A 26,046-nucleotide genomic window follows, 5' to 3' on the forward strand; every position below is an offset into this window, starting at 1 on the left:
AATCACTCATATCTCATGCTGCTTATACAATACCCAGGTCATTTAATTACAGCTTGTATTTGCGCTTTTAAAACATTGTTCATACTGACCAGAAGAGGAAACAGTATGGGAAGGTCTAACAGAAATTCCACTGGCGCTGTTCTTTGAAGCCAAGTCGTTCATCAGTGACATTTGAGTCTGCACGTGCTCACAGAGGGCTTGGTATATTACGGGTGAATACATTCTGTAATGATCTTGCAATGACCAATTTTCTGCTATGTCTGATGAGTCTCCTTCATTTCTAGCAGAAGCTTCATTTGGTATCTGTCTCCTCTTATCTGAAGATACTAATGTGGAGGAAGGAAAAAGAAAGTTCACGAAATACGATTCTTCAAAAACTTTTAGAATAGGTTCTTAGGGACAAAAAGGACTCTCAGAAGTAGCCCAATTCAACATGATACACTTCACAGAAAAGCTTTACCACTATCGCCCCTAGAGAAAATCACCTCAAATTCTTTTTCAAAGTAGGTAGGTAATAAACTGTTCCCCCCAGTCAAAAATTATCCATACTAGTCTTTAATATCTCCATTAAACGCTATTTGTGAAATTTCTCCTTCAATTACATTCCGATATAAAGAGCTCTTGAGGGTGTTAAATTCTCTCTAAAGTCCAATAAAAGTCCTTCACATTGCCCCTGGCCCAGTTCATGCTCCAGGGGAAAACCAAGTATTCTATAGTAATTCTGAGGCTGTGACTGTAAAGAAAATTGAAGCTTAGAGATCATGAAGAAAAAAGGATAATTTACACCTTGGGCCTTCAAATTCTACTTTTCCGACTATCTTCCCAAGACCCTCAACTCACTTTTTATTTTAGCCAGGCCAATTTGGTCACTCCACAGGCCTTTCTCACCTTTTTATAATGCTGCTCATGCTGACCCGTCCCTTCCAACTCAATTCTACCCACTCACCAAGGCTCAGATGAGGGCCTGACTCTTCTGTGAAGCCTTTTCTAATCATTCCAGTCCAGGGACTGTTCTTCTTGATCAGAGCACATATTCTCTGTACAAATCACATCCCACTTACACATTGCCCTAGATTGCTTATCTTTTCATTCTCTCGTCCCTCTGACTCACTATAAGCTTCTTCAGGGAGGGCTGGCTGTATCTTACACGTCATTATTTTCTCCCATAGAGCCCAGTATTAGTCTATGTACAACGTAGAAACCTCGTATTAATAAACAAATGAAAAACAACAAAGTTTTCTACAGCACTACTGTACAGATCAGTGCCAAAATCTGAAATGTATTTCCCTGTCTGATAACGTTCCCTCCTGAAATGTTTTTCAAAGGCTATTCACAGCAATCAGAGTGTTATAGTAGATCACAGGTTATCAGGGTACAAAATAAGTTTAGAAAAACATATAGCTTTTGGCACTACCTACCAAAGACAAATATACACATACTCTGTGACACAGCAATTCTACTCCTGGGTATACGCCTAAAAGAAATGAGCGCTTATGTCCACTAAAAAATTTGTAGATGAATGTTCATAACAGTTTTACTAGTAGTAGCCAAAAACTGAAAGCACCCAAATAGCTATCGACAGAAATGAGTAAATAAATTGTGGTACAGGGTCACTGTAAGTCAGAATCAACTTGACAGCAATGGAAATGGGCATACAATAAAATAAATTGTGGTACATGATGAAACACTATACAGCAATGAAGAGAACAAAATACTTATATACACAGCTATCTGGATGAATTTAACAAACATGAGGTTGTGAGAAATATGTCAGACACGAGACTACACGGCGCATCATTCCGTTCGTATGAAGCCACTAGAGATGAAAGTCAGGTTAGTGGTTACCCAACGATGAGGGCACAGGCTGTGGAGGTGGTGGTGGTGAGGATGCTGACCGGGAGGGAGCCCCACAGGGTGCTGAAAAAGTTCTGTGTCCTGATCTGGGTGGTGACTACATGGGTATCTCATATGCAAAAATAATCATAGAGACTGATGTATTTATTTACCGGAGTTATTCCTCAATTTAGAAAAACGTTTTTTTCAAAGTTAAAAAAAAAAAAAAAACACTACATGGAACCCCTCAATATGTAAATATATAATGTACAGCTTATTGAAAATAAAAACACTGCTAAAAGTATAAACTTAAATGTAAAACCAAAAAAGTTAAAAGCAGATTACATACCATAACCAGTAAAAATGGGAGAAAAAAATTTAAGAAAAAGACTGCTAAATACGGTTGGCAATTCAGTGCTTCCATTTTGACTTGGCTATGCTTTGCCTACGATTCCTTTTAAAACGCTCTATTTCTGTGAACATACTTCCTAGGCTGGAATTTATAAGCTTTAATACTTATTAGCTGAGTAGCCCTGGGCATTACTTAACGTCTCTGGGCTCCTTTTTCTCATCAGAAAGATGGTGATAATAAGAGCACCTATCTCAAAAGGCTGTCTGGAGAATCAGTCAATGAGATAACACTTGTAAAGCATTTACCAAATGGCTGCAAAGTCTTTAGACAAAAATTCCCCCACCTGATACCGCTAAGAATGTTGCCTCTAATAAAGTGATTAAAACCAAAAGCAGTAAGTTATTCTTTATTATCTGAACAGACGAGCTACAACAAAAATGGTTACACAAATTTCCAGAAAACTCTGTTAGTTCTTATTGGCCATCCAGTTGTATAATAAACCAAATGGAAAAGTAACCTCCAAAATATTTTAATTTTAAAATCTAAAATGATGGAGGGTGAGGTGAGAGTTAACCCATGGCTGTCCAGTCACAGATTTCAGGCCTGCAAGTGTAAACAGCATGACACCAGCCCTGCACTCTTCCTTTCCTACCAGTCTCTGGGTCTCTCTTCTGCTCCTGGATTATATTTACCCCTTAAAAATAAAACTATCTGGTCTGAGGAATTCTCAGATTCCATATTGGCTCTCATTCACTTTCTGTTCAAGGGGTGTTGTCTACAGCCTCTGATAAAGCTGAGCTACAATATTATGCCTCTTGGCCACCAGATGTCATCATCCAGCATAAACTGATCTATGCCAAACAAATTTCTTAAAAATCAAAGCTTTAGAAAGATTTACCACGCTTCCTTATTAATCCCGTCCATACGAAACTATACTAATAATGCTGAATGTCTGGACTTAAGATACTAAGCCTTAAAAGCCCCTACGTGTCTGTCAGTTTGTCATTCTGTGGAGGCTTGTGTGTTGCTGTGATGCTGGAAGCCATGCCACCAGTATTCAGATACCAGCAGACTCACCCATGGCGGACAGGATTCAGCTGAGCTTCCAGACTAAGGCATACAAGGAAGAAGGAAGCCAGCTGTCTACTTCTGAAAAGAATTAGCCACTGAAAATCTTATGAATAGCAGCGGAACGCTGTCTGATATAGTGCTGGAAGACAAACCCCTCAGGTTGGAAGGCACTCAAAATACGACTGGGGAAGAGCTGCCTCCTCAAAGAAGAGTCAACCTTAATGACGTGGATGGAGTAAAGTTCTCGAGACCTTCATTTGCTGATGAGGCAAACACCCATTAATAATCAGAACATTGAATGTGTGAAGTTATGAATCTGGGAAAATTGGAAATCATCAAAAAATGAAATGGAATGCATAAAGATCAATATCCTAGGCATCAGTGAACTGAAATGGACTGGTGTTGGTCATTTTGAATCAGATAATCATATGGTCTATTATACTGGGAATGACAACCTGAAGGGGAATGGCATTGCGTCAAAAAGAACATTTCAAGACCTATCCTGAAGTACAACGCTGTCAGTGATACGATAATATCCATACTCCTACAAGGAGAACCAGTTAATATGACTATTCAAATTTATGCACCAACCACTAAGGCCAAAGATGAAGAAATTGAAGATTTTTAGCAACTTCTGCAGTCTGAAATTGATCAAATATGCAATCAGGATGTACTGATAATTACTTGTGCTTGGAATGAGAAAGTTGGAAACAAAGAAGAAGGATCAGTAGCTGGAAAATATGGCCTTGATGACAGAAACGATGCTGGAGATGGCATGACTAAATTTACAAGACCAACAACTTCTTCACTGCAAATGCCATTCTTCACCAACATAAATGGCGACTATACACATGAACCTTGCCATTTGGATACACACAGGAATCAAATCGGCTATATCTATACAAAGAGACGATAGAAAAGCTCAGTATCATCAGTCAGAACAAGGCCAGGGGGCGACTGCGGATCAGACCATCAATTACCCCGTGCCAGTTCAAGTTAAAACTGAAGAAAATTAGAATAAGTCCACGAGAGCCAAAGTAGGACTTTGAGTATATCCCACCTCAATTTAGAGACATCTCAAGAATCAATCTGACATGTTGAACACCAATGACTGAAGACGAGCCAAGTTGTGGAATGACATCAAGGACTTCATACATAAAGCAAGAGGGCATTAAAAAAAACAGGAGAGAAAGAAAAGACCTAAAGGGATGTGAGAAGAGACTCTGAAACTTTCTCTTGAATGTCCAGTAGCTAAAGCAAGAGGGAAAAAATGATGAGGTAAAAGCTGAACAGAAGATTTCAAAGGGCAGCCTGAGAAGACAAAGTATCATGATGACATGTGTAAAGACCTGGAGATAGAAAATCAAAAGGAAAGAACATGAGCAGCATTTCTCAAGCTGAAAGAACTGAAGAAAAAATTCAAGCCTTGAGTTTCAATACTGAAGGATTCTACAGGGAAAATATTAAATGACACAGGAAGCATCAAAAGATGGAAGGAATACACAGAGTCACTATACCAAAAAGACGTGGTCGACGTTCAACCATTTCAGGAGGTAACATACGATCAGGAACCGATGGTACTTAAGGAAGAAGTCCAAGCTGCACTGAAGGCATTGGCGAAAAACAAGGCTCTGGGAATTGATGGAATACCAATTGAGATGTTTCAACAAACAGATGCAGCATTGGAAGTGCTCACTCATCTATGCCAAGAAATATGGAAGACAGCTACCCGGCCAACCAACTGGGAGCGATCCATATTTATGCCTATTCCCACGAAAGGTGATCCCACCAAATGCAGAAATTATCAAACAGTATCATTAATATCACATGCAAGTAAAAGTCTGCTGAAGATCATTCAAAAGCGGCTGCAGCAGTACATCGACAGGGAATTACCAGAAATTCAAGGCAAATTTAAAAGTGGATGTGGAACCAGGATATCATTGTTGATGTAAGATGGATCCTGAATGAAAGCAGAGAATACCAGAAAGATGTTTACCTGTGTGTTATTGCGTATGCTAAGGCATTCGACTGTGTGGATCAATAACAAACTATGGATAACGTTGGGACGAATGGCAATTCTGGAACACTTAACCGTGCTCATGAGGAATCTGTGCATGGATCAAGAGGCAGTTGTTCGGACACAACAAGGATATACTGCGTGGTCTAAAGTCAGGAAAGGTGTGTGCCAGAGTTGTATTCTTCCACCATCCTGTTCCATCTGTATGCTGAGCAAATAACCCGAGAAGCTGGACTATATGAAAAAGAACGGGGCATCAGGATTGGAGGAAGACTCATTAACAACCTGTGTTATGCAGATGACACGACTTTGCTTGCTGAAAGTGAAGAGGACTTGAACCACTTACTAATGAAGATCAAAGACCACAGCCTTCAGTATGGATTACACCTCAACATAAAACAAAAATCCTCACAACTGGACCAATGAGCAACATCATGATAAATGGAGAAAAGACTGAGTTGTCAAGGATTTCATTTTACTTGGTGCACAATCAACAGCCATGGAAGCAGCAGTCAAGAAGTCAAAAGATGCATTGCATTGGGTAAATCTGCTGCAAAGGAACTCTTCAAAGTGTTGAAGAGCAAAGATGTCACCCTGAAGACTAAGGTGGGCCTGACCCAAGCCATGGTATTTTCAATCGCATCATATGCATATGAAAGGTGGACAATGAGTAAGGAAGACCGAAGAAGAGTTGATGCCTTTGAATTGTGGTGTTGGCGAAGAATACTGAATATACCATGGACTGCCAAAAGAACGAACAAATCCCTCTTAGAAGAATTACAGCCAGAATGCTCCTTAGAGGCATGGATGGCGAGACTGCCATCTTACATACTTTGGACATGTTGTCAGGAGGTATCTATCAGTCCCTGGAGAAGGACATCATGCTTGACCCAAAAACCCAGTGCTGTCGAGTCAATTCCGACTCATAGTGACCCTATGCTTAGGTCAGTGAAAAAGATGAAGACCCTCAACAAGATGGATTGACACAGTGGCTCCAACAATAGGCTCAAGCACAGCGACAGTTGTGAGGATGGCGCAGGACCAAGCAGTGTTTTTTGGTCTGTTGCCCAAAAGGTTGCTATGAGTCGAAACCGACTCGACAGCACCTAACAACAGCAGCCTTCAAAGCAAATAATCCAAGACAGGTAACACTGTAAATTGATAGAAAAGATTGCATTTATATTGCTACTATACAACTTTAAAATAAACAAAACAAACCACCACCACTACCAATAAAAAGAGCCTATCATTACACAAATACAAATGAAGTTTTTTTTTTTTTTGGTCTTATTCATTACACCAAAGCACCTGCCGTGAAAATTTTACCTAACCAATCATGATGGCAATGTTTAACTGGTGTCAGTTGACAAATTTATTCATAAACCATGAGAATTCATGAAAGGTATGCATTTATTTATTCAGCCCACAAAACTTTTCTAGCCCTTGCTTTCTCCCTGAGGTACAAGCACTGGATGTTGCAGCACTGTCTGACAGGTGACAAAATTCCCGCCACCCAAACACAGAACAAACGTCTAATGCAGATAGCAGCCATGCATTTAACTGTCTGTTACAATTTGAAATAGGTAAGGGAAAACGTGACCTTGACGGGGGCAATCAATGCTCAAAGGATCCTGCCTGTGATGATTTACTTCCCCCAGGTGAGGGCAGCAATGTATGTATCCTATTGAAAGCTGTTGCATATCCGAAGCATTCAACTTGGATGCTAATTTAAAGAGTTTTTTTCTCTAATCGTCAGGAGCGCTTCCAAGTTCAGTGCATACCTGGAACTGCCTCTCTGCCTCCTTATGCCCATTCTCCACCAAGGCGCATTTACCTGACTCCACAGACAATGAACAGGCAGGTGCCAGACAAAGTAGGTAAGGACGCTCCTGGAGACAGCTGTAAAAATGGCGGCAGCACGGAGGCATCCGACCTCCTTGACTAACTTCACAAGAAAGAAGGCGAAACAAGATCAACAGCCCAAGGCTGATTCCTATGAGACAGAGGGCAGGCTTACCTCTTCTCTCCAAATTTTTTACCAATTCTGATACCAGCTGTCCCCCCCATGGCACTCTCTACTTCTCTGCTGGGTTCGATAATTCATTGCAATGGCCACACAGAACTCAAAGACCATACTCACAGTTAGAGGGTTTATCAGGGAAGTAACAGGGTTCAACTCGGGATCAGAAAAGACTCAGGTTACAGTTCTCCGATCAGGACAGGTTCTTCTCAGCCTTGTCTGCGGGCACGCCTCTTTGCGGCCCTCGGCCTCTCCTCTGCCCTGCGCTGGCAGGTGTTATGAAGCTCCTAGCTCTGTGGGTTGCAATCCTCACCGTAGCCATTTCCTGCTGGTCTCCTGGTCCCTGCCATCTTGCGCCACTATTGCTCTTACTACTGCTGCAATGCCATCTCTCGCTGTTTTCAGTGTTATAGCTCCCTCTCTCTGTCTCCTGGGCCTAAGAGGTCCTCAGTGCAGGGATCCCGGGTCCAAAGGACACGCTCCACTCCCATCTCTTCTTGGTGGTAGTGAGGCCTCCCTCTCCTCTGGGATTGGCTCTCTTTTAAGCCTAGCAGGAGGGCAAAACTAACCAATGCCCTTGTTAGGGTTCCATACACTTGTTTGCATGGTCCCACCTCCGCCAGGGTGCCATGCACCTTATTTGCATCATTAGCTAGCGATCCAATCCCCTTGGTGGGCCAAAAACACCTTATTTGCACCCAGTCCACCCACTTGCACAAGACCATGGCTAGAAAAGCCATATAAAAGCACTCCATAGCACAAGAGTTATCACCAGATAGCAAGATAATGTATGTTAAAATTAAAATGACGTACAGATATTGTTTAACATGCTGTATGAAATTCCTTAAAGTTCTATTTATGACTACCTCATGTGGGGTAATATGTAAAAGAGAGCAAGTGCAGAGCTGGGTTTCTGTGTATTGCTGAACACTGTAATAACAGAGCAAAAACCTTGCAGATAGTGCTAGTTTGGTAAACTAAAAAAGAGAAGAACAGTTGAACCAAAGGGAAGGGAGCTTCTGCTGCTTCCAGCAGCCTTAGACATAAATAAAGCAATGAAAACCAGTTTCTAATTCTGCGCCCCTATAGGAGCCTGTCCTCCGTGAAGCAGGCCCTTCTTTCTGATGAACACAGTCTGGGGGAAAGACAAGAACACTGTGCCCTGACCACAGGCCAGAAATGCTCATCTGATTCTAGTCCAGACGAGAATTTACCGCTGGGGAGCCAAAACACCGGATGTCTCCCCTCTGCCCCACCAAATCCATCCTCTACTTGTCTCCACCCTATTCTCCCTAGGATGCTCATGTATATGGACTACATTGTTGAAAGAACAGTCCTTCGTGGGTTTCTCCTGCTCTTTAAGGACTTGCCGGATATGCCAAGAAAACCACCACCTTGAGGGATGAGGTACTGTTTCCCTCTGGGACAAGGAGCAGGCTCTTTTATTTACTACTTGCTATAAAAGCAATGGCACAGTGGTACACCCATACAATGGAACTACTACTCAGCAATAAAGAAAAACCTTACAATACGGATGAACTTGGAGGACATAAAGTTGAGTGAAATAAGCACAAAAAAACAAATACTATATGGCCTCACTTTTACGAAATGACACGAATAGGTAAATACACAGAAACTAATGTGCATCAATGGTTACCAAGGATGGGTGGGGGGAATGGGGGACTCGCTCTTTAGGTAGTAGACACTAGCCATTTTTGGTGATGGGAAAGGAAATTCCAAGTTATATGACGTGTGCACAGCTTTGACAAGGTAAATGATGTTGCTAAGATTTAAACAAGAAAAAAGGTCCTTTTGGTAATTGCTATGGCATATGGAAACCCTGGTAGCACAGTGGTTAAGAGCTATGGGTGCTAACCAAGAGGTCGGCAATTCGAATCCGCCAGGCGCTCCTTGGAAACTCTATGGGGCAGATCTACCCTGTCCTATAGGGTCACTATGAGTCGGAATTGACTCGACAGCAGTGGGTTTTTTTTTTTTTTTAATATAATTTTGCAACAGCCAAAAAATACATGTGCAGGTATATATGTATATACGTAGGCATATATGTATACGTGCGTATACGTATGTGTATATAAGTGTACGCACATGCGTACGTACATATGCAAATATATTCACACATACATACATATGATAAAACACACAGGGACGTTACAAATATTTCTTAGACACAGCCAGATACCTCGTGGGACTGGTTTTCTGGGTTTGAAGACTTAGGACAATAGTCTTGTGGGACAACTTGGTCAACTGGCCTCATATATACAGTTCATACAGTTTACGTTCTACATCCTAGCCTGGGGAATAGCGTCTGGGGTCTTAAAAGCTTGTGAGCGGCCATCTAAGATACAACTATTGATCTCTACTCGTCTGAAGCAAATGAGAAAGGAGGAAACCAAAGATGCAACCAAGAAGCTAGTCTACAGGACTAATAGTCTACATGAACCACAGCCTCGTCTTCCCTAAGAACAGAAGAACTAGATGATGCCTGGCTATCACTACCAACTGTTCTCATCAGGGCCACAATAGATGGACCCTGATAGAATGGGAGAAAAATGTGGAACAGAACCTCAAATTCTTAAAAAATCCAGAATTACTGGATCAGTTGAGACTGGAGGACCCCCTAAGACTATCGCCCTGAGATACTCTTTAAGTCTTGAACCAAAACTAAGCCTTTTTAGCTAAGTAACAGATTGGCTCGCAAGATAAGAGTACCACCTATGGTTACTGAGCTCCTTTAAAAAATCATGTACAGAGATCAAATGGTCACCAATTACTCTAAAATGAGGATGAGAATGTTAAGGGGGCAGGCAAACTAGATTAGCGGAGATGGAACAACCAGAAAGGAAATAATGAGAATATTCATGCATTGTGAAGGATGTAACCAATGTCACTGAACAATCTGTGTAAAAATTGTTAAAACTGCTGTGTAAACCTTCACCCAAAGCTCAATAAAAGATTTTTTTTTAAAAAGCAATGGATTCCCCAGCCTCAGCGTTCCTCAGCTGCAACTCCTACTCCACAGCACGCGAAGCATCCATCTGGGCCCATTACATCACACCCCTGGGAACTGGAAAGGGGAAACCAAAGCAAATACGCTGCTTGCTATGCTTCTGTCTCTAACCCAGGAGCCTTGTGTCTTCTGCCAGCATACAAGACGCAGTAACAGACTAACTTATTAGCATGCAAAGAGAAGGAAAATCAAATCCTAGACCTGACATACATCAAAGGGCTACCACTGAGTCCAAGTCAAAGGGAGTATCAGCATAAAAAAGAAGGGAAAAAGCATGATGTCAGAGTACTTATTCCTAATCCCTCCCTACGAGCCCACCTTGGCTTGGCTGTGCTCCTTGAATGAAGCTCACTATCCTTCAAGGCAGCCTACTCTGTGTAACGGTCTCTGTCTGGGTCTCAGTAACCTGTCCCTCTTCTCGTCCCTTAAAGCCTAGGGATTATAATAGCACTGTTGCTGCTGCTACTAGTGCTGGGCTGCTGTACAATCCCTTGTGGTTTCCCTACACCCCACGCATACCTTGGTAATGAGTCCCTTTATAAGTAAAACCAAACCAAACCCGTTGCTGAGGAGTCAATTCCGACTCATAGTGCCCCGACAGGACAGAGCAGAGGCTAAGTGTGACCGGTCTCCAAGGGGGACTACGGAGGACTGAGGTCATTTGTTTCCCCTGCCTCTGTCCTCTAACTCTGGACCGTCTAGAACATCAGCCTCTATTCCCACGAATGCTCTACCCTCATTTTCTCAGCCTCTTTGCCTTATTGCCTTAGGTGACTTTCTAGACTTCACCCTTTGCCAAAGCTGAATCTGAGCATGCATTCCTGTGCTGACATTTCTGGCCCACTTGAACTGTGGCACTAGCTAGTCTCATGCTTCTACATCTGAATCCCCATTCAGGACTTTTTCATCTCCATCCTGGGCTACATTGTTCTATAGGCCTCCCAGTGACAACATAATAAAAACATGCTTGTTCTAAACTGTTTGCTGAATAATTCCATGTAGATAAGTCAGCAGAATTAACTGTGAGGGTGTAAATGCCCTTGGCTACACCTCCCATCAATCAATAGCAGGCCCCTTTTCCTTAATAATCTATCGAACTTGGAATTTTCCCTTCTCGTGTACCACGTATTCTGTCGAGCTTAACAAGTTGAGAATCTATTAGGATATGTACATATAAAATAATTTTAAAACAATTAGCATGTATAAGTATATACCTGAAACACAACCTAAAAAAAAACGAGCGGCAAAGAGAACAAAGATAACTCTAGATACCGCCTAAATGGCATTCTGAGTTCGAACCTTTTCTCTTATGAAACCCAAACCGAGTTTTCTTTTCATCCTGTCTTCTGGGGGAAGTGATAGCAAACGTAACCGTTCAGAGATTAAAAGGCACATAGAGAAACAGGAGCGTACACACTCACACCCCTGAATAGCCACCATATCATTAAACTCAAGGACAACTGCATAATCCTGAGAATTTATCAAAACCCCCAGAGTTACAGATTATATTTAAATAAATGACAAAAAATGCTTACAAATTTCTTTCCAGATAGCTGAAGGAATAGTGTGTTTTTCAGGTCCCTTCTTTTTAGATCCATATCTTTTGCCTTCTAAAGGTCTAGAGTTGAATTTGTGTCTATTTTCTACATATGCAGCTTCTGAACCTATTGACAATTAAAACAAAAAATTCATTAAAATTCAAAGGACTACTTAATTTAGAAAAGGTGATCTGCAAAGAAGAATTTAAGGTATAAAACCTGAATCTTCATTTCTCAAGATGTCCCGCAGTAAAGAAGCGCAGCCATCAAGCCCCTGTATGGTTTCAATCTGTAAGAAGAAAATGAATTAGATACATTTGTAGAGAAAACTTTAGTGCGGGGGGGGGGGGGAAACATTGCACAGCTCTGAAATTTCCTTATTTAGAAGCAACTAATTATTGGGAGAAAACATGTTTTAAAGCAACAAGCCCTCATACTTCCCTGCTGTTAGCTGCTGTTGAGTTGGCCCCGACTCATGGCAGCCCCACGCACAAGGTGCTCAGACAACTGTGACCGGTAGGATCTGCACTGGCTGATTTTCAGAATTAGATCACCAGGCCTTTCTTCCTAGTCTGTCTTAGTCTGGAAGCTTTGTTGAAACCTGTTTAGCATCACAGTACCACAAATGCCACCACTGACAGGTGGCAGCTGCGTTTAGGGTGCGCTGACCGGGAATCGAACCTCAGTCTCCTGCACGAAAGGCAAGAGCTGTCCACTGTCACAAGCCCCTTCCTTAAGCCAATTAATACTCCACCTCTGCACTTTATTCCCACTTCTCAGCTTTTACCTGAAGACCAATTAGAATAGTGTGTATTGTATCTATTAAGTTACCTTACCTGACTTTCCAAATCAGAGTGGGTGTGATAGCCAGAATCTGCATTAAAACGTGATACTTTTCTTAAATGGGTCCTAGAAAACAAGTTTATTAATATTCTTACAAATATTAAAGATATATTTTGCCCCAAAATATGTTAGTAAGCAGTCACTTTCTTTCCAGAAAAAGGTGGACAAGAACAGATGTGTAGAAAGATTATAAAGCCCTAAAATGGTAGATGCCAAAGTTCCTCTCCAAAGCTGTTAAGGTAGAGAGGGCCATCCAGTTCTCTGGGACAGGCAAAATGCAGTCCAGCCCAAAGACCTGAAAAACCTCTTGAGAGTTCCTTCAGTTCTAAACCTCTCTAAGTACTTACCCTTTCTTTCCATTTGTTAATTTAGCAGGTCCAGTGTGTCTTCCCGAAGACAATACCTGTGACATAATGCATTACAGTAAATATACAAATATCTTTATTTTCAACAAGTTGTCCAGGCAAAATGTTATTTATTTTCTATAAATGTGGTACACCCTAAAAACTCACAATTAAACTCTTACCATAAATTACTTGTTCTATATAAAATGTCAAGCCAAGCACCGCTTATTTTTGTTCCTTGGCTATTTAAGCTGACGAAACTGAGACATTATTTTCACCAGAAGTAACTACTACCTATACTCAATCTCTAAACATTTTCTACATTCCTCAGATGTACAGATTTGTTCAACGTAAGGCCGAAGTCTGTAACTCTCACTCCATTTATCCAAGTTCTTTAGAATGCCTGACAAGGCCAGCACACGGATGCTACCGTGCCTGCTGACCCACAACTCATTCACAGTCTTTCTTTTTAAACTCATACAGCAATTTTTTTTTTTTATTTTAAAAGTAACATAAGTGGGCTGTCTTTTATACGGAAAAAAATATGTACTTGCTTTTGTATGCGCCTAGTACTTCTGGAAGTTACCCAAGAAACAGGCAATGTGGTTGCCTCTGGGGAGGGAAACTGAGTCCCTGGTGATACGTATGGTTAAGCACTCAGGTACTAACCGAAAGACTGGAGGTTCAAATCTCCCCAGAGGCACCTCTGAAGAGAGGCCTGTTTATCCACTTCCAAAAGGTCACAGCCTTGAAAGCCCCATGGAACACAGTTCTACTCAGACACACGGGGGGGTCTCCAGGAGTAGGAATCAACTCTGCAGCAACTCTTTTTTTTTTGGCGTTGGGGGAACAGAGCAAGAAGGGAGGCTTGTCACAGTATATCTTTCCATATTTTAATAATTTTAAACTAGATAGCTATATCTCTATACTATTTTAAAAAGACATGAGTGAAAGTCCCAAATTCACCCTCTTTGTTCCTCTCTCCAGATATAACCACTGTTAGCAGTTTTGCTTACAATTTTTCTTGGCATGTTTACATATTTCATCCAAAGACAGCTTTGAGCGATAACTACCAAACTTTCTGGAGTTACATAATATTCTGGAGCCCTGGTGGCGCAGTAGTTAAGCATATGGCTGGTAACCAAAAGGTCGGCAGTTCGAATCCACCAGCCACTTCTTGGAAACCCTATGGGGCAGTTCTACTCTGTCCTATAGGGTCACTGAGTCAGAATCAACTTGATGGCAACAGGGTTTTTTAATTTTTTTTTTAAATAATATTCTACTATTTGCTTGAATACATGAAATGCACTCCCTCCTAAAATGCTACTCAGAATCCATTAAAATTTTTTGATTGGTAGAGCTGTACTTCTCCTTGAGATAATCTGTAATATAACAGACGGTAATGAAGCCCACAGTAAAAATCAACATCACAGGAAATAAAGCCCACGGTAACAATCAACATCATAGGTAATAAGACCCCATGTAATGTAGCTCTACTTGTCCCTGCATCACACTCTCAGGGTCTTTTCCTTTGGTCTATCTATGGGGGTAGACTGGTGGAACCATAATAAAACTCCAAACCACGCTACTGCTACACCCTGGACCAAGCCCGAAAACAGCGACAATTATTGTCTCTAAATTAGAGGAAAAAAGTATGCTGTCTAAAATAAGTGCATGGTATAATTTTAAGAGTATACACGATATTTCTCCAAAAAATATACACAAAAAGTACTTTATAGAAAATCTAAAAAAGAAAGTGACACAGGATAAAAGCACCCTGAAACGATAACTACCATATTGGTACCTTTCTTTCCAGTTTTTTTTTTTGTATTTTTTATTTTGAAATAATAGTACAAAGAAGTCCCATATACTCTTCACCTATATTCCCCCATTGCTGACACTTCACTTCATCCACCATTTTCTCTCTCAACATGTATAAACCAAAAAAACCAAACCCACTGCTGTTGAGTTGACCCCGAAGGATAGCGACCCTATATATAAATATACATAAAACCAAAAAACCAAACCCAGTGCCATCAAGTTGATTCCGACTCATAGCGACCCTATAGGACAGAGCAGAACTGCCCCACAGAGCTTCCAAGGAGTGCCTGGCAGAGTTGAACTGCTGACCCTTTGGTTAGCAGCTGAATACTTAACCACTACACCACCAGGGTTTCCATAAATATATATACACACCATTATTTATCTGAACCACTTCAGCATAAATTGCAGACATAAGCCCCTAGACTCCCAAATATTTCCTAAAAACAAGGATAGTCTCTTATATAAAACTCCAAAACCAAACTCACTACCGTCGATCCTGACTCACACCAACTCTATAGGACAGAGTAGAACTGCCCCATAGAGCTTCCGAGGAGCACCTGGCGGATTCAAACAGCTGACCTCTCAGTTAGCAGCCATAGCACTTAACCACTACGCCACCAGGGTTTCCTTCTCTTATATAGTCACAGTATAATTATCAAAATCAGGAAATTAACATTGACATAGTACTATAATCTGATCCACAGATTTCATTCAAATTTTGTCAATTATCCCAATACTGTCCTTTACAGAAAAAAAAAAAAAAACCTCGCCCATGTCCAATCCAAAATCATATGTTGCATTATACAGTCTTATCTCTTTGGTCTCCTTTAATCTGGACTAGTTCCTCAGGCTGTCACTCATTGTCTTTTATAACCTTGGCATACTTAAAAGAATGGTCAGTCCAGTTGCTCTATAGATTGTCCCTGTGGATATTTAGATTTGTTTCATGTTTCCTCAAGATGAGATTCAGGTTATGCAGTTTTGGCAAGACTACCACAAAAGGGATGTCCTACCCTTCTGAATACAACATGAATAAGCACGTATTATCACTGGTGATGTAAACTTTATTTAAGACGGTTTTTGCCAGGCTTTTCAGCTGTAAAGTTACAATTTTTTGCTTTGTAATTATTAATATTTTGTGGAGAGATACTTTGAGAGTATGTAGATATTCTATTCTTCATCAAACTTTCACCTAGTAGTTTTAATATCCATGGCTAACTCTTGCCCAACTAAACGATGATGTCTGTCAAACAATGTCTTGGTCATCTTGTGCTGCTATGACAGAAATACCACAAGTGGATAGCTTTAACAAAGAGAAATTTATCCTCCCACACTCTAGTAGGATAGAAGTCCAAATTCAGGGTGTCAGCTCCAGGCGAAAGCTTTCTTTCTCTGTCAACTCTGGAGGAAGGTCTTTGTCTTCGATCCTCCCCTGGACTAGGAGCTTCTCCATGCAGGAACCCCAGGTCCAAAGGATACGCTCTCCTCCTGGTGCTGTTTTCTTGGTGGTATGACGTCCCCATGTCTCTCTGCTCACTTCTCTCTTTGATATCTCAAAAGAGGCTGGCTTAAGACACTATCTAATCTTGTAGAACTCATCAATATAACTGCCACTAATCCATCTCATTATATCATAGTGATAGGATTTAAAACACATACAATAAGGTGGACAATCACACAATGCTAGGAATCACGACCTAGGCAAGTTGACAGATGTTTTTTGGGGACACAATTCAATCCATAACAAACGGTAATTTTCAAACAACATCATTCTTCCTACATTAGTTGGCGTTCATTGCATGAACGTACTTTTCCTTCTGCCTCATTTACCTATTTATATAAATATGGGCTCATCGACTCCTATTTTATTCAATGGAACTATTATCCATTATTATTTTGACGGTCAAACCTTCCCAGATTTGGGTCAGTGGGAGGCCCTTCATACTGCCTCCTGCATCATTTTAACATGCTCCCATCACTTTTTTTTTTAATTAACTTTTATTAAGCTTCAGGTGAACATTTACAATCCCAGTCTGTCACATGTAAGTTTACATACATCTTACTCCCTTCTTCCACTTACTCTCCCCCTATTGAGTCAGCCCTTTCAGTCTCTCGTTTCGTGCCAATTTTGCCGTCTTCCCTCTCTCTCTATCTTCCCATCCCCCCTCCAGTCAAGAGTTGCCAACACACTCTCCAGTGTCCACCTGATTTAATTAGCTCACTCTTCATCAGCATCTCTCTCCCCCCCGCTGACAAGTCCTTTTCATGTCTGATGAGTTGTCTTCGGGGATGGTTCCTGCCCTCTGCCAACAGAAGGTCTGGGGAGCATTGCCGCCGGGATTCCTCTAGTCGCAGTCAGACCATTAAGTATGGTCTTTTTATGAGAATTTGGGGTCTGCATCCCACTGATCTCCTGCTCCCTCAGGAGTTCTCTGCTGTGCTCCCTGTCAGGGCTGTCATCGATTGTGGCCGGGCACCAACTAGTTCTTCTGGTCTCAGGATGATGTAGGTCTCTGGTTCATGTGGCCCTTTCTGTCTCTTGGGTTCTTAGTTGTTGTGTGACCTTGGTGTTCTTCATTTTCCTTTGCTCCAGGTGGGTTGAGACCAATTGATGCATCTTAGATGGCCGCTTGTTAGCATTTAGGACCCCAGACACCACATTTCAAAGTGGGATACAGAATGTTTTCATAATAGAAATTTTTTTGCCAATTGACTTAGAAGTCCCTGCAAACCATGTTCCCCAGACCCCAGCCCCTGCTCTGCTGACCTTTGAAGCATTCATTTTATCCCGGAAACCTCTCTGCTTTTAGTCCAGACCAATTGGGCTGACCTTCCTTGTATTGAGTATTGTCTTTCCCTTCACCCAAAGCAGTTCTTATCTACTGATTGATCAATAAAAAACCCTCTCCCTCCCTCCCTCCCTCCCCTCTTCATAACCACAAAAGTATGTGTTCTCAGTTTTTTCTGTTTCTCAAGATCTTATAATAGAGGTCTTATACAATATTTGTCCTTTTGCCTCTGACTCATTTCGCTCAGCATAATGCCTTCCAGATTACTCCTCCCATCACTTTTTGAGTAGTCCCTTACTTTCTATAATAGTATGCTCCAGGTTCATCTTATAATTTCCCTCCTTCAGCCCTGGAGTTGGTTATTTTTCCTTTTGATGGAAAATGGAATTTAGAAACCAAGATCTGGGCACTAAGTGTGCTCTTTGCTACTGGGGCTTCCATCTTTATCATAAGCATTTTTTACTTAGTCATGATGTCTGGATATGTGCAATTTTGGATCCTGTGCTTTCACTTTTAAATCTTTTTCCACATTAAGATAGTCTTCAAAAATTCCAATAGTTGTATTTCTGTGAGTGAAGTAATACAATGCACGCTTGGCTTGCTTCCTATTTTTCACATAAAAAAAAAAAAAAACCTGAAGCAATCTTTCTATATACCGAAAATAGCCTTTTCATTTTTAAGGTTAAAATAATTATTTTGTGAAAGATTATTAGCAGTTTAATGACCCTTGATAGAAACTGCAAAACTGCTCTCCAAAAGGTGTATGCCTGATTCACGATCCATGAGAGAACAGTTTTATCTCATATTTTTCTCCAGTGGGTATTATCATTAAACTTTTTATTTTGCTTCTTAAGAAAATACGCATTTCTTAGTAGGCATATCTCCTACCAACAAGTGCAAGATCGGCAGAACGATTTCAAGTGTACTACAAACTTTCATTTCCATTTCCGTTTAATCTATACCCTGTGTGGTAGGAACCCAAGGTTCAGAGAGGTGATTTGTTCTAAGTCTCACGTCTAATAAGTGTGATGTTTAAAAGAATGGACTCCGGCACCAGTTATGTGGGTCTGAATCCTGTCTCGACTACTAACCAGCTGTGTAACTATAGGGAAATTATTTGACCTCTCCATTTCTCAACTTCATCTATAAAATGGGAATGACAAGAGTATCTACCTCATAGTGCTATCGTGAGGATTAAAATGAGTTATAATATGTAAAAGCACTTCAAATAGCATCAAGCCACTATTATTGTTTCGCCATCACTCTCGTCTGTCAATTTGTTGGTAGCTCGTGTGTCGCTATGATGCTGGCAGTTATGCCACCTGTATTTCAAATACCAGCAGGGTCACCCACAGTGGACAGGCTTCAGTGGAGCTTCCAAGTTAAGGCAGACTAGAGAGAAAGGCTTGGCGATTTACTGCCAAAAATTAGCCAGTGAAAACCCTATAGATCACAAGAACATTGGTTGATATGGTGCTGGAAGGTGAGCTCCCTAGGTTGGAAGGCACTCAAAACACAGTGGCTACAACAGCGGGCTGCAGCATGCTAATGATCGTGAAGACGGCAAAGGACCAGGCGACATTTCGTTCTGTTGTCCATGGGGTCAACAGGAGTCAGAGCCAACTCAACAGCAGCTAACAACAACAACGTTATTATTATTAAGACAGTAGTAAACTATGTGTTCTTAAAAAGAAAAAAAAAAAAAACCCACTGCCATCGAGTCGATTCCAACTCATAGTGACCCTACGGGACAGAGTAGAACTGCCCAAAGTTTCCAAAGAGCGCCTGGTAGATTCGAACTGCTGACCTCTTGGTTAGCAGCCGTAGCACTTAACCACCACGCCAGCAGGGTCTCCTATGCATTCTTAAGTGAACTGAATTTTGTTGCACATCTTTGTCAAGTGTCTGATAAGTGTCTTACCAGATTCCCTCATTTAATCTTTCCAATTTTTTCAGGCAGGTGCTCTTACCCCTGATTTTATTGACAAGAGAAGTACTTTGTTTGTCATTAAGACAACCGTGACAGAATTTTAATTTAAATCTGTAGGAGACTGTGACTATAAAAACCATGTTTTTCCCCCTTGCTGACTGCACATATTCTGAGTTCATTAAGAAAAAGATCTGACCTATATGAGTGGGGCTGATCTGGAAGTCCTGTGAAGAAATCTTAAGCCAGGCCTTGAAAAAAGTCTAAGATTCACATTAATGGTGAAAACAGAGGAGCTGATAAAAGAAGACACAGCAATTAAAAAGAGAGCGAGAGAGAGCAATTAGATGCACTAAGTAGAGGGTCTGTGTGAGCAACAGTTGATTCATTCCCTGAAAATTTACTAACTAGTCTCTGAAAATCTACTATGTCAGCTGCTGTCCTAGGTGCAGAAGAAAAAACCAAACCCACTGCCGTTGAATCAATTCCGATTCATAGAGACTCAGAGTAGAACTGCCCTATAGGGTTTCCAAGGCTGTAAATCTTTACGGAATCAGACTGCCCCGGCTGGTGGTTTCCAACCACCCACTGACCTTTTCATTAGCAGCCAAGCACTTAACCACTGCAACACCAGGGCTCCTTTCAGGTGTAGAAGAGACAGAGATAAAATGGTCTAGTGGAGGAAGTGCTTAGCAACCTCTAGCCCGAAAAGTGGTCTGATAAAGGTTAGCACAGGGTGCTAAAGGACAAAGGGCACCCAACCAACGGGGATGTGAGCGTGCAAGGGAAGGCTTCTAGTGACAGCCCTTTAGCTGAAGAAGATGGAAATGGTGTTATCAGGAACAGAAGAGCAGTGTAGGCAGAGAGAAAAGAATGAGCAAAGGCCTGGAAGCTAGAGGGCCTGCCACATCCAGGGCACTGCAGGACTAACAGGTGGAGTGTTGCATGTTCCTGGAATGGAGGCATGAACACAAAAGCAAAGCAAGAGCTGGAATAAAAATGGCTCTCTGCAGACAGCCCAACGAACTGAGATTTTATCTTGAAACTATCACCCTAAGATACCCTTTGAACTTGCTCCTGAAGCTACTCCCACAGGTCACCTTTCAGGCAGATAATACACTGGCTTATAAAATAACAATACCACCTGTGAGGAATGTGCTCCCTTAAACAATCAATTATACGAGACCAAATCGTCAACATTTACCTAAAAGCAAAGATGAGAAGGCAAGGAGAGGAAGGAAAGCTAGATCAATGGAAACGGAACAAAAAGAATGGAAATAATGAGAACGCTGTCACACAGTGAAAATTGTAACCAATGTCACAGAACAATGTGAATAAAAATCGCTGAGAACCCAATTTGCTGTGTAAACTTTCACCTAAAAAACAATAAAATATTAAGGGGGGAAAAAAGAGACATGTCCAATGTCGGGTTTTAAAGACGAAATTTTAGCTACATCGAGAGGCGTGCGTTTGAGGGGGGAAGGTCAGGACACCAATCGGGACTTTTTTCCCCTAGTGGTAAAACACCAGCAATAGTGACAGTGAGGTGGCAATAGCAGGGCGGTTCAGCTAACAGCAGCTCTTAAAGGATGGGGCGGAGAATCGGGATTCGATGCAGCAGCGCGTCCTGTGGGCCGGAGGGGTTGGTGCCCGCCCCAGCGGCAGAGGCTGGACTCGAACCCCTGCCCAACACCAAAACCAACGCTCTTGATGCCTACAAGGATTTAAACAGAACATACATCTATGGACAGGAGGGCTGCGTTAGGATAGCAAGATTTGGGGTCCCCGCCCCTCCCTCTTCCAGGGTTTTCAATACCGCCTCGACGTCTTTGTTTTTGTTTTTGTCAAGCCGAGTCCTACACTTCTCCCGCTCCGAGGACCCCCTCGGCCCCTCTGCACCCCCGCAGTGGACCCCTCAGCCCACACCCCTCACCTGGCCCGGCCGAGGTCCGGACCTGACCATCTCTCGCAGCCTCAGCGAAGCCCAGGCCCAGGGAACCGCAGCGGGGCGGTAAAAGGAATTAACCGCCGCAGGCTCTCGGCCCCCCTTGGCCCGCCCCCTGAGCTTCCGTTTCCGGCAAGGAGCCCGCCGAGCGCCGCGCCTCATTGTAGCAGTTCTCTCGCCTCCTTGTCTCGCCGCCCTGGGCTTGCGCAATAGAGTCCTCTCGGCTTCTGGGAGCGTCACACTCGGGCGAGCGGGGCGGGGCGAGGAGGGGCGGGGCGGGCTAGGGGGCGGGGCTGGGGCGGGGCTATGAGAGCGGGGCGGGGCTAGAAGCCCAGGCGCTGGTCTTGAGGGGGCCAGGTCCCCAAACCCGGGAAAGAACAGAGTTCTGAGGGCTGTTGAGGGAGGAGAGCTGCCCTCCCTCAGATGGGGGAGGCGGGGACTATATAGAAAGGGATTGGAATGGGAAGCGGATATGTTTCAGAAGGAATTGGCGCTCACCTTTTGGGTTTTGGCTTTTTATTTTTAGTTCTGAGTTGTGTGTGCGTTTTTGAATGATGTTGTTCTTAATAAATGAAAATCAAACCTCGGGATCTTAATCTTTGGGTAACTCTGAGGTCAATTACAAAATTATTCACCGTGGCATTGATCTCAGTACTTATTAGTTGAGATTCTGGCTTTCCGTCCGTGCATAGTTGTCAACTCTTCATTGGAGGTAATTATTGCTAATAAAGAATGACACAGTGTTCTTACCATTGCTATGCCGTGCTAACGGTAATGGGGATTAATCTTTAGTTTTTCAGGCATTGATTTTTGGCTTAATGTTTTAAATCAAGTTGAGAAGAAATTAAAGTAACCTAATTGGTTTCGTTTTATCTTTTTTAATGGGAAAAGAGCTACCTTTCAAAAGGCTCAGTTACAATTCATATCAAAATCTGGGAACTAATATCTTCTCAGCAATTCATTACACACTTAGACGGATCGATTTGGGAAACTAGGTAATTGGTAAATTTAGCATTGAATTGGACTGTGAAAACTTCCAGTCCTGGGCCCTCCGTGTTCCTCTCCTATAGCAGTTTTTAACATATTCTTCTGAGAGTTCAGGCTTGTTTTTCTTAATTTATTTTAAGACCTATTTTTTCTTATTACATGCTTATTTTAGAAAGGAGACCTGGTGCTCAGTGGTTACAACCGAAAACTTCCATGGTTGGAATCCACCAGCCACTCCTCGGAAAACCTATGAGGCAATTCTACTTTGTCCTATAGGGTCACCGTGAGTCGGAACCGACTGGATGGCAATGGTGTTCTTATTGTTATTGTCGTTATTTTAGAAAATATAGACAAAAAAATCACCCATAACCCACCACCCATGAATTACCATTTGTTATGGATTAAATCATGTCACCCCCAAAATATATGTTGAAAGTCCTAACCCCTATACCTGTGTGTGTGTGTCTGTGTGTGTGTGGTATTTCTATTACAGCAGCACTGGATAACTAGGACACCATTCCTTACAGTTTGGCACATCCCCTTCCAGAATTTTACCACCTGTTATTTATATGTGTAAACCTTATATCAAGGACATAATATATATATTATTGTAACATGAGTGTTTTTCCAGTGTTTATCGGCATCAGTTTTCACTAATCTAAATTACAAAATGGGCTGCTTGGTGTTTCATTATCCATTTCCCTACTGTTGGGGATAAAATCCCTACCTTATTTTTGTGCTGTTATTAGTAATGCTGTAGTGAGTGGTCTTCTGCAGGTTGAACTAGATGGAGAGGGGACGTGGAGTTTTCTAGACATGTGGAGAGAGCATGGTGAGTAAGAGGAAAGCAAAAAGGCCCTTGTGGCTGAAGCATGGACAGCGGGGGTGTTAATGGACATAGGGATTGGACTATCCAGTCCTCACAGGCCACATTGTTACTGTTAGGTGCTGTCAAGTCAGCTCCAACTCATAGTGACCCTATGTACAACAGAACAAAACACTACCCATTCGGCACCCACTGATCAATCCATCTCGAGGGTCTTCCATCCATCTCGAGGGTAGAGGGTCTTCCTCTTTTTCTCTCACAATCTACCAAGCATGATGTCCTTCTCCAGGGACTGGTCCCTTCCAATAACGTTACCGGAATAAGGTTCTTGCCTCTCGCTGGTCCAGAATGAGCAGGAAAGGCATGCAGAATTTTTCACACAAGCAAAGCTTCACTGAAGAGGCTTGCAAGTGGAGACAAGGAGGGCCTAGAGCAATGCTTGCCCTCGTCTCACAGAACAAAGAACAGGCCTGGGTTTTTTAAAGTACTTGAGAGGGAAAAGATTCGTGTTTATTCATAGACATAGACATAGGTGAGGATATGTTAACTAAGGTGCGCGCGAGCAGCGCAAGCAGCAGCTCTCCAAGACGGCTCCTGTCCCGGAGGCCACCATAGTATGACAAACTGACAGATGAGTGGTGGACAGGTCACATTAAGGATGTGAGTTATTATCCTAAGGACAATGGGAATCTATAAAGTTTAAGCAGGGAGTAATGTGAATTGATTGGTCTTTCAAAAAGCTCATCAGCTGAGGTATAGAGCAGGAATTGGCAGACTACTGCCCTCAGGCCAAATTCAGCTGCCACCGATTTTTTTGTACAGCCTGTAAGTGGTTTTTACCCTTTTAAATTGTTGGAAAAAATCAAAAAGAAGAATAATGTTTCATGACATGTGAAAATTGCATGAAATTCGTATTTCAGTGTCCATAAATAAAGTTTTATTGGAACACAGCCACACTCATTTGTTTATATATTGTCTATGGCTGCTTTCCAACTACAATGACAGAGCTGAGTAGTTGTGACAGAGACGTTATAGCATGCAAAGCCTAAAATATTTACTGTGATGGTTAAGATTGTGTGCCAGCTTGGCTGGGCCATGAGTCTCAGTGTTTCTGTGTGATCGCTCCCATGTTGGGATCTGCTGTGAGTAGCCAATCAGTTGAAAGGGAGTTTCCTTGGGCGTGTGGCCTGCATCTGAATATAAGTGGATGTTGTAGCTTTTGCCTGCTGTGGATCCTGCAGCTGCCTCCCGTTTGTCTGACCTCCAGTTCTTGGAACTTGAGCTAGCAGGTTATGGGCCAATCTTGGGATTTGTCAATTTTTACAGCCTGTGAGCAAGAGCCCTGCTCTCTGACCTGCCAAACTTGGGTTCGCCAGTCCCTGCAGCTACATGAATCGGAGAAACCTTTATCCTGATCCACAGACTTGGGATGTTCCAGCCTCCACAATTGTGTAAGCCATTTTCTAGGGATAAATCTCTATATGTATTTGTACACTTTACTGGTTTTGCTTCTCTAGGGAACCCAGCCTAAGACATTGACTATCTGGTCTTTTACAGAAAAAAGTGTGGCAACACTAGTGTAGAGGATTGTTTGGGAAGACAAGTGGATTTGAGTGGACCATACAATTCATTCTCTGCCCTTCTCCATGCAGAAGAGATGGACTCCTAAGTGAGGCAGGCAGGCTCAGAGCCCAACCCTTCTGAGAGACACCTGCTCTGGCTTATCCTCCTATACCAAGGAAAACAAGCCATGCATTCTTCCAAAATTGTCCTTGACAAGATAACCGAAAAACGGGCCATAGATGGCCTCAACCCGCCTCTGGATGGAGATTTAACGTCCTTCTGAAAGAAAATCAACCTCTTCTTCCATCCTGGGGGATTGAACCCTTGTCTAAAGAAAATGCTTAGTCATCCCCAAACTCTGAGTGCCAGTGTAAGGGTCAATCCTGAATATTCATGATGAATTTGCATTTCCCTGTCTCCTCTCTGTAAAAGCCCACCTGCCCAAGCTGCCTGCATGCAGTCTTGGGGGCAAAAAGCCCCGGTTGCTCCTTTCCAAAATAAAGGCATCTTTCTGATCTTCCACCTTGGCCTCTTGTTTATTGTTTATAACAAGCTCACCAAGCAAAACCTGGAGTTTTCACCTGACAACGTAAGGATTACGTCACTGGGGCTTGCTCTCCAGTTTCTGGTTTTGTTTAGTCAAAGTCAGGAAGGCAACCACTTAACACAAACTAGCATGGCTATTATCAGAAAATAACAAATGTTGGCAAGGTTGTAGAGAAATTGAAAACTGAAACCCTCATCCTTTGCTGAAGGGAATGTAAAATAGTGCAGCAGCTGTGGAAAACAGCTGGGCAGTTCCTCAAAAGGTTAAACGTATAATTTACCACATGACCTAGCAATTCCACTCTTGGGTACGTACTCAAAAGACTTGAAAACAGGGATTCAAAAGCAAATCAAACCAGTTGCCATGGAGTCGATCCAACTCATAGCAACCCTATAGTGTTGCCAGGAACTCCGGGTTCTGCTTGGCACAACTCCATCCAGCCAAAATGACAGAGACCCAGATGGAGCGGACAAAAGTCACCTTTATTGTTTGGCCCACCGAGACAATCAGGACAGGCAAGCCATCCAAGACTATCTCCCCAAGGGACCTCAAGGGGAGTTTTATGGGGTTAAGGGCAGGAAGTGGGCACCCA

At 42.3% G+C, this 26,046-nt stretch overlaps 1 protein-coding gene across 2 annotated transcripts in view; it reads right to left on the bottom strand.

The window, feature by feature from the left end:
* The window catches only part of CCDC14 (coiled-coil domain containing 14), a 48,371-nt gene extending 26,721 nt beyond the window's left edge, over positions 1-21,650 (bottom strand). The window contains exons 1-6 of one of the 2 annotated variants that reach the window (XM_064291828.1): positions 21,520-21,650; positions 13,050-13,105; positions 12,696-12,768; positions 12,079-12,148; positions 11,857-11,985; positions 90-326 (exon numbers count right to left, since the gene is read on the bottom strand). In XM_064291828.1, the coding sequence (XP_064147898.1) occupies positions 90-326; positions 11,857-11,985; positions 12,079-12,148; positions 12,696-12,768; positions 13,050-13,105; positions 21,520-21,549 (595 nt within the window). In that variant the 5' untranslated portion in view covers positions 21,550-21,650. The remainder of the gene's footprint in view (positions 1-89; positions 327-11,856; positions 11,986-12,078; positions 12,149-12,695; positions 12,769-13,049; positions 13,106-21,519) is intronic. The other variant, XM_064291799.1, reaches the window with a different exon arrangement.
* Between the last annotated feature and the right edge of the window lie 4,396 nt (positions 21,651-26,046).

The sequence above is a fragment of the Loxodonta africana genome, chromosome 1 (genome assembly GCF_030014295.1).
Source record: "Loxodonta africana isolate mLoxAfr1 chromosome 1, mLoxAfr1.hap2, whole genome shotgun sequence".
Classification (NCBI taxonomy): Eukaryota; Metazoa; Chordata; class Mammalia; order Proboscidea; family Elephantidae; genus Loxodonta; species Loxodonta africana.